We start from the raw sequence: 9,875 nt of genomic DNA, 5'->3' as shown, positions 1-9,875 counted from the left end.
AACTTATCTTGACTAACTGAGTGTAAGACAGTTTACATCACTATGGGCATGAGGACCAGTGCACAAACCACTGAATACATGTGTATGAGTACATAGATGCAACTGTTGTGTTTTTTCCCCTTTTATTTTCCTGTTCATGTTTTTCTCAATACTGCTACAAGATTCAGGTATTTTCACTCTAGGGATGCCCAGCTCTGCTTGTCAGCTGAATATTTGCTTCAAGAATTCAGAGTGCCACAAAATGTTCTTTGAGCAAGATGGTGGTGCGTATAGAAGACAGGCTGACCATATTGGAACTAGCTGACCCAGCCCTTTGCATTCATGGTATTATGCAACAGTGCATGGTATAAGCAACACATAGCGCTCAAAAATTTGCAAAGATGGCTGCTCTTGCATGTTTTGCTAAAATACAACAGTTTGTGATAATGAAGAACATTTTAAAACAACCCCACCCTATCGCCTTTAAACTCAGCTTTTGCTTTCACAATTTCTCCTTTCAGCAAAAGTCTACTCAAAATTCACACGTTCCCACTTTTAGAAATCATCAAAACCATTTCATGAAAGCCGTTTACAAGAGGAAATGCTCTACCATGAAAATATCAGGAAACAAATGCTAAATTTATGCACAGCATTACAAATGAATCACTTTGAAGGTCAGTGACACTTTAATTCCTTAGATATAAACAAGCTTGTTTTTCTTCAAAGACGCAAGGGGGACACATGCAAATAAATAAATAAATAAAAAACAACAAAAAAGAAGCTTGAAAAAAATTTATTGAAGGCTATCCTTTAATATCCCGAAAGCTTAGCCTTTTTATAACAAAGGTTTCAAGAGGGAAGTTCAATTCTGAGACATTTGTGACTACCAGCCCCTTTCTAATAATGCAGATATTTGGTATTTGGAATCAATCCTATGTATAGGTCGACTTCATAGAAAAATAATTTCATTGCTAAATGTAAAGAGAGATATTTTGGCCCTAAATAATTGAAAAATATGAAGACGAGACATTTTAGTATTCTTAAAGCTGTTACTCTGTGTGTCCTTTTGACAACAACTTTTTCATATATAATCCTTTGGCAATGCTACACTATAGTAAAATTCATTTCTTGGCATGCAAAGCAATATGGCTTATAAATATAATATATAGAACACAAATTTCAGAATTCCCTGGTGACCAGCAGCTGATGCAGTGAAGAAGATCTTGACTTGTCCCATATTTATTTTGTACTTTCACTGGTATTCCCCCAAAAGGTCCCTGGAAAAACAAAAGGACATGCTGTAATTAGGACAAGTTGCAGTATTCAGAAGATTAAACACACGTGGAAGACATTTTTCCTGATTTAGATTTAACTGATATTAGTTCCACAAACCCTTCAATTATAGATTGAAAGCACAATTATTTCTAAAGGTAAATCTCTTAAAAAGATTCTTAGTGGATGTTGTTAACATTTTTCATGTTGTACTAGATGCTAAATTTGCTAAATGCAAAAAAAAAAAAAAAAAAAAGAAAATTCCAATAAAATGTATATTTTCTTAATTATTTTCAAGCTTTAATAATAAGAATTAGTATTTGTTGGCCTACTTTCTCAAAAGTGACTAGTGATTTTGGATGTTTCCATTTTTGTGCGAGATGCATGAAAGAGACCTAATTTTCATAGGGAAGGCACTCAGCATCTTTGGAAATCAAACACCTTACATATGTCTCAATTTGAGCAGTATTGTCTTTAAAGTGCTTTACAAACATCAATACATAATTCCTAAAATGCCCCGAGAACTGGGTTAGAAAATTTTATTTTCCCATTTTACAAACAGGAAAACTGAGGCAGGGGGCTTAAATTACCTGCCTTAGCCATAGAGGTTTTTCATGTCATAGGAGGGATAGAGCTCAGGAGTTCCTGGCTCCCACACCTGTGCTCAGACCACTTTTTTAGACTGTATTCATTTTCACAAAAATCTCTGATCTGTTTTAATAATATTTTGTGGTTATAATTGTTACGTACATGTCAGTTTCTTTTATCAATAATTTATTTTGGGCCAAATACTTGTCAAAGTCAAATCAATGGCAAAACTCCCATTAACTTAAATAGGAACAAGATTTGGCTCTTGATACAAAACATAGACTATACTTGGAATGGTTTTGCTTATGGTATATGGCACAGTCTGCAGTCCAACATTTTTAATACGTGTATGGGTATAAATAAATAGTGACAGCTAAGTGAAAAATGAGCTGCCTTTCCTCAGTGTTATGCAAGTATATTAAAAATCTAAATATACTAAGATTTAAGATGATCAAAATTCAGTCACCTCTGGGTAACTTTTGTGTTAATCAGCCATTTTAAGAAGTCTTTAGCAGTCATCTCATCGAGGATTTTGTTGATATCACTGGTAAAAGTGCCATCTGCATGTCTTCTATCCAGTTCTTCAACTGCATTAGCTTCTTCTGAGAAACTTTAAAGGGGAGAAATTGTCAAATAATATCTGTGCAGACCAGAATAAAAAAACCTCTTCAAGGGCCTCATCCTGCAGTCTTTACACACTCAAAGCTCCCACTGATTTCAAGAGACGCAAGACTAGCCCAGTATTAGAATGTTCTATGTTAAAAGAACATTTGGAGCACTTCTCAGTAAGAGAAGACAGTTTGGATGTCTTCCTTTCCCAGTTAGGGCACTGTTTCTCAAATATTTTTTAAGTGAGCCTTAATTCCTCAATTATAATTAAAAAAAATAAAAAGCCAGAAACATCAGACCTAATACATCAAACTGCAGTTTCCTAAACCAATGTTACTCGCAGCTGAGATTAAAACATGATCAAATCCACTGTAAACATAATAAACTTTACTGCTTAAGAATGAAGTTTTATTACATTGTAGCCAACTGTTTCAAGCAGCTGATTAATAGTTTTATTGGATTTATGAAGTCCAAGCTTTATAATTCCTAAAGTGTTTAGTGCATGAATATTTACCCTTTTAGCAAAATCAGTTGGAAGCTTTGTGAATTAACATCTGCCAGTTATAGTATTTTCCTAAATTGTGTGTGTTGTATGCTGTATACAGACATATGGGGCCAGGGGTGCTGGAACAATTTTTATAGTGAGATGCTGAGAACCATTTAACTGCTCTTTAAACCCTGTATATAATAGAAACCACTTCAAGCCAGGGGGTGAGGCAGAGCCCCCGGCACCCCTAATTCCATCACCTATGTATGAGGCCAGATCCTGGATCCTCTTTGTGCCCCTGGATATCCATTCTAACAGGACAGCCAGAGATTTCCCCTGACAGACACCTTTACCCCATTTGCTCCCTCCCACCAGGCAAAGGGAGTTCTTTAATTGACAGGGGTCAAGGCGTTGGAGCTGGAGCATGCTGTGCTCTGGTGACCTGTGGCAGGCAGAATAGTCCCCTAGGGGAGCCCTCTAACTTGCATAATTTACAATGGCCATTAGGTCATTCTATGGGATCCCAGAGACTAGTCTGATCTCGAATAAGGCCAAGGATCAAGTTTTCAGAAAGGTGATTTACACTTACCCCACTTTCCCACTCAGGACTCTGGGCTGAACACAGCTCAACCAGACCTGGGAACTTGGCCCCTAATTTTTACCTCCATTATCTACAGACACACGGGTACCTTTCTGCTGCCCCTGAATGCTATTCATTACCCATGACAACAAGACTACTGGAAATCAGAATGTCAATATCAGAACTTGACACCATTCTCTTTTCAATAGCTGATCTCACTCTTTAATACTATCCTTTTGGGGACAGCCAGTCCTTGCAGGAATACTCTATCTGTTGGCTCTTCCTAGACTCCAACACACAATTTTGTCTTAGAGATATTTTATTATTATTGATATTATTATTATTTTGTATATAGTGCCAGAGACATACACGGTGCTTTACAGCTGGTAAAATGTATTTTTTCAAAGAACAGAGGGTGAAATGAAATCCCTGCCCTGAAGAGCTTACAGTCTAAAGGCCCAAATAAGTACAGAACGGATAACAGATGAGAACACTGTAGTTGCTAAGCCATGAAGACCGGGGGGATTTGAAATAGGAAGAGACTGAGGATGCTTGGAAACGATTAAATGGGAGGCTGTTCTAAGTGTAAGGTTATAATGAAAGAAGGTATAAAGTCAGGAATGAGAGGAGTGCGTAAGCAGGAAAGAGTGAAGCTTGTGATAGGTGTATGGAGTAAGAGGATGTAGGAGCAAAGACATCAGAAATGTAGGTGGGGGCAGAGCTATGCAAGGGCACTTTGAGGACAGGGAGACGAATCTTGAACTTACTGCAGTAAAGAGATCTCAGAAAGGGAAAAGTGTGTGGGGGATTCTGGAGGAAAGACTGGTTCAGATTTAGACATGTTGACCTTGAATCTAACTTGACCTTTTACAGTGTAACAACACATTAAACTTGTCAACATCTTCATTTTAATCTGTAGTAGGACTGAATCATTTAAAATGATCATCTCACACTCACAATGTATCTTAAGATACAAAGAAAAATATGAAATACAGCAAGAATAAAACAAAAATACATTATGGTTCCATTAGGCTTGATTTCTAATCAGAAAAGCCAAACAACATTTAATGATAGGAACGGAGGGATTCTTACTCTCTTCTTCCTCGTCCGTTCACTAACCAAGCAATGAACTCTTTGGCAGCTTGACCTTCCAAATAAGAAGTGATGTCACTGGTGTAGGTGCCCTCGGCGTGCCTCTCAAATTCAGCATGACGCCTCGAGAGTCCATTGCTGAAAGAAAAGCAGTTCTCTTATTATCAGGACGATGTTATCACTTCATTTATTTGTGCCCTTTGCTTGCTTCTATTGACTTCTATTTCCTGCCAGACCAGCAGTTCTCACTAGCAGGAAGTTTCCCCCAAAATTAGCCTTCATATTTTCACTGTAGGTCTTAGGTACACCCCCTGGCACCGCTCTAAATAGTTCCATCATATCCCCCTTTTGTCTCTTAGCCAAACTGTACAGATTTAACTCCTTTTGCCTTCATTTCCTCCAGCCACTGAGCATTTTTGGTTACTCTTCTCTGAAGAACCTCCAGTTTTTCAATATCCATTTTGTCATGTGGTTTCCAGAACTATTTCTGGTGTGCTCACATCTAGGGTGTGTAGAAATGAACTGTTTCCTCCCTCTCCCTTGACACACTGCCTTTGCTTATTCAGAACAAAATTGATCATTTTCTGAAGCCAAATTGCACTGCAAAATGTCGTCTAATTTGTGTTCACTATAACTGCTCAGATCGTCCATTCTCTGACTCCTGGCAGAGAAGACAAGTTTTGGAGCATTTTTCTCCAGATGTATTAGTTTGCATTTATTTTTAGAATTTGTTATTTTCTGCCCATGTTTCAAATGTCTCTAGGGTCCTTTGCATTATTTTTCCATCTGCTTGGGAGTTTGACATTCCTCCCAATTAGTACCATCTGCACTTTTCAATTACATGCCATCTATTCCCCCTTCTACAATGAACTAATTACATAAAAATGGACCTAACACTGATCCCTGTGCTACTCAATTAAAATTTCTTGTTGCCTCATCATATATCATTCCTCTTTCATTGGTCCTGTGTCCAGTATTGCTCCCCCAACTCCATATTTCTTAAGATTCCCATGTCTTCTCTCACACTTGTGGGATTTTAATACTTCTTCCTTTGTACCTTACTCATTAGATTTCTTTATTCCCTAAAATTTCCTTTCCTGAAATCTAATACTCTCCGTATTGCTACATTCTCAAAGTCATTCCTGAATTCAGTTAGCTCACAGCCACTGGTTCCAAGCTTCTCTATCATAATGAAAGTCTCAATCATTTCCTCCCTTATTGTAAAAATTAGACCCAGAATGCCTTCTTCTATGGCTGGAGTATCTAATTCCTGCATTATAATTATGAAGGTGTAAGGAATTCTCTATAGTGTTGGCTGTTTCCTACCCAACAGAAATCTTAATTGTTTCAATTCCTTCTGAGTAACATATCCAGCATTTTAAAGTACCTTGAGAGCTGGTCCAGGAATTTTTCATTCTCTCTTTCCTCCAGTGCCGGTTGTCTGTAGCAAAGGCCCAGAGTCATTAGATCTCTGATATTATATTAGTACATTGCACTGTATGCATAATCTGCATTATCTCATAAAATGCTATTGAACATTCTTTAAATATCACTGTAAAAATCTGTGAATGCTAAACTACACAGGTGAGTGCTTTCAGGGGCTGTGAATGTAATTGAATACAGGCTCTTGAAACTCATCGTTCCATACTTCTGTTTTTAAGGACCACCTTAGCACAGGAAGTTAAAATGTTAGCAGCACTAACTAAAGCCAGAAGGGACCATTTGATCCCCCTTGTATATCATGGGCCATAGAATTTCATCCAGTTGCTTCTATGCTGAGCCCAGAAACTTGTATTTGACCAAAACATATCTTCCAAAAAGGCACGCATTGCCAGTATTTCTGTGGCACAATCGAGGTATCTAGTGGCCAACAAAGCTTAATCCTTGATAAGTGTGCTATAAGGAGACCACAGGATCAGAGTAGCTAAATATGGAAAAGACCTGTTAGGTCACTGATTCCACCTTCCTGCAAGAGTTTCCTTACAGATGACAAATCAGATACCTGCCAAGAGTCTGATGACTATTTTCAACCAATCACTTCTGCTATTTCAAAAAAGATTGAACTAGTATATAACAATGATCTTCCACAGTTGGCTCATTTTTTGCTAACATATCAATGCTATGTTTCAATTATCCTTAAGGTCATCATCTTTGATTTTTATGCTATGCATTTAAAAGGAAAATGGATCATGTTCTGTGAGGGGAAGCTGAATAGTGAACTGATTCCTGACATGCACTAGATTTTGTATAAGCAGCAAAGAGTCCTGTGGCACCTTATAGACTAATAGACATATTGGAGCATGAGCTTTCGTGGGTGAATACCCACTTCATTAGATGCATGCACTAGATTATGGATGTGCATGCAGATTTAGAATGATTTTCCCAATATACTTACCCGCTTCTTTTAGTGCTCATTAACCATTGCACAAAATCCTGAGCTCGTCTAGTGTCCAAGTACTTGCTGTAATCACTGGTGAATGTGCCTTGTGAATGACGTTTTACTTCATTCAGCTGTCTAGATTCATCTAATGGTTCAGTCTGGGAAGCTTTGAATGATCTGTGAATATTTTGTAATACATTAATCAGCATTGATGATAGCACTTTCTACATGTGCTATACCTGCATTGACTTCTTTTTTTAAAAAATTTCTATCTTCCAACAGAATAAGAACAAAGAAAAGAAACAAAAATTACTGGCTACTGATATGATTGTTAGTTGGCTGACAGAGTCAATCAGTATAGTGGCCTGGTAACTGTATAACTAAGAGTCTATTAGGACAACAATAAAAGGGTACTGTTAGAAACACCAAACAACTGATGTGCTGTACGTTGCAATATAGATATCCTTCTCTGATCCATAGATGAATTAAATATATTGTAATATTATAAGAAACTTTTCCTCAAGTCAAAGATTTTGCATCAAGTTGCGGGAAAAGTACAGGGGGAGTATGTTTGGATTATTTTGAGACATTTGATTTGTAGTGTTTACCTGGATTTCTCTTCTGTGTCTTGAAGAGGATTTTGCCAGCTGCCTTGAATGATCATTGAAAGCAATCCAGCCACAAAATAAATGCTTTTCATTTTCATTGCCTGTCAGAACACAGATGGTGGAGAGGAGGAATAAATATAGTCCTCTTTACATACTTTGGAGTCATCATACAGATAGGGAAACCCACTTGGATAGAATGGAATGAAACTCCATGTATATGAGTGGAGAATGAAAATCCTACATAGTTTCAATATATTGCAATTTTCATACTATAACACTGGGTGGCTTTTAATTTTCTGAATTTATTGACTAAAGAAATAAAAGCAGAATCCCATCACAGTGTGCAGTGTCACATCCAGCCACTCTTCTTGCTCTAACTGAGCATTTTTTCTTCATCCCCTCACTTCTAGATCCTTGTGTTTTATATGTTTTTGTTTTTATCATTTAAAGCAATGAACACCTGTAGGATTTGGCTCCTTGGGTAAAATAGGCACATTTCAATTCAGAGTGTGACTTTTACAAAAAATAAATACATTTATGGTTAGAAATTTCTGATACAGAAGGTATATCAAATTCTGTTGTGTTTATGGTGCTTTTGATACAATGCTATAACTAGTACAGTCTTCGGTTTTCCATTTTAGTCCATCATTAGGTTTATACCTTGCTTCAACCATGAAGGGCTGATCCTGATATGCTGCTAGGTGTCATGCATTTTGCTGTGGGTAGTTCCATTGATTATATACAATTAATAATAAAGGACTAGATTGTGATCTCTATCTTACTCCCTGTGTGGTCTCATGAGTAAGATTACTCATTGTGAGTAAGAGTATCACAGTGTGGCCCACAGTGTGTGTGTGTGTGTGTGTGTGTGTGTGTGTATATGTTTTGGTGGTTCAGAACTATATTGTGAATCTCTTATTCAGACTGATGAACACTTTCTCTCACACAAGTACTGTAGTCTCATTGTCTTCAATTATATACTTCAGTGAGCAATCACCAATGTGAGTAAGGTGTTTACCATCTGTTCTTTAGTATGTAAATGTTAAACATTATCATTATTCAATGTACTATTATTAGTTTGATTTAGCTTACGAACCCAATATTGGAGATGAACAAATAATTGACTTTTTTGGTTTGCTGGCAGAACTGGAAAAAAAATGATTAAGGTTGAATGAACCATTTTGTTCAATTTTTCATTTAATTTTGTTATATTTTTGGGTGCTTTTTAACCTTAATTATTTTAAACAAACCTAGCTAAATTTAGAATGAAATGTTATTTTGGAATGAAAAGTTAAAATATTTCATTTTGAAACTGTCAAACATTTTGACTATTCTCCAAATTCAACTCAAATTAACAGTTTCGACTGCCTTGAAACTGAATTTTTAATAGAATAAAATATTTGACCAAAATAATATTGACCAACTCTACTCAATACTGAAAATACTTACTACTGGGCGTAGCCCCTATTACTGCAAATAACCCTGTTGACTTCAATCAGGCCACTCACACAAGTTAGCACATCAGCGAGCAGCAGTAGATATTTGCCTGGTCTGGGTCATAGACTAAAGTGATTTGTAGTGAAAACATCTATGAAATTGAAGCAAAAATATTATAAAGCAGCAAGTAGATTTTAAACTACTTGCTTTGGGTAAGTTCTTAACTTTATGAAATGATTGGTTAATAAAATTAATCAATATATATTTTGGACTCATGCTTTTGGCTATTAAAAATAAATTAAACAAACCAAGATATTTAGCTCAAAAATTAGCTCATCTTCATTAATTCATGCTTTAAAATCAGCCTGGATGACAATGTTAATTCACTATAAAGAAACTGAAATTGTAATAAGTTCACAGAAATCGAATGTCACTGGAAATGTTTCATCATGCTTTTGAACTGATACTCTGTTGTGTGCCTGAAAGAGCCACTCTCCCATCCATGAAAGTGTTCCAGAGAAGTTTATACTACAGTCTGAAAAACAAAGGGAGATAGGAAAATTGAGCCAGTTGAAATAAAATGTTAAGGGGCTAACTAAATCCCTGCAAGCCAATAAACCCTCCCCTAAATTTAACCTTCCACACCATTTGTAATCCTCCCCATTGGTCCAGATTTCAGAATAAGGGACACTTGTACACATCTAAAGCTAAATTCTGCACTGATTTATACCCCCATAAAATCCCAGTGATATTGTTTATTTCAATTCAGTGAGCCGCACAGAGTGTCAGTCACAGCAGAAATGGACCCACTCTGTACTGCATTACTTTGGCACCATGGCCTGA

General features: G+C 36.7%; 1 protein-coding gene across 1 annotated transcript; it reads right to left on the bottom strand.

The window, feature by feature from the left end:
• Window positions 1-831: 831 nt before the first annotated feature.
• GCG (glucagon) lies at window positions 832-7,821 on the bottom strand. The gene is made up of 6 exons (XM_050969360.1): window positions 7,596-7,821; window positions 7,003-7,164; window positions 5,995-6,048; window positions 4,608-4,745; window positions 2,306-2,449; window positions 832-1,256 (listed from the first exon to the last, which is right to left on the bottom strand). Exons 1-6 carry the CDS (start codon window positions 7,691-7,693, stop codon window positions 1,232-1,234), a joined length of 621 nt encoding a protein of 206 aa, XP_050825317.1. The 5' UTR covers window positions 7,694-7,821; the 3' UTR covers window positions 832-1,231.
• Between the last annotated feature and the right edge of the window lie 2,054 nt (window positions 7,822-9,875).

Source organism: Gopherus flavomarginatus, chromosome 10, assembly GCF_025201925.1.
Source record: "Gopherus flavomarginatus isolate rGopFla2 chromosome 10, rGopFla2.mat.asm, whole genome shotgun sequence".
NCBI classification, from domain to species: Eukaryota; Metazoa; Chordata; order Testudines; family Testudinidae; genus Gopherus; species Gopherus flavomarginatus.
This window is presented reverse-complemented; position numbering and strand designations above follow the sequence as displayed.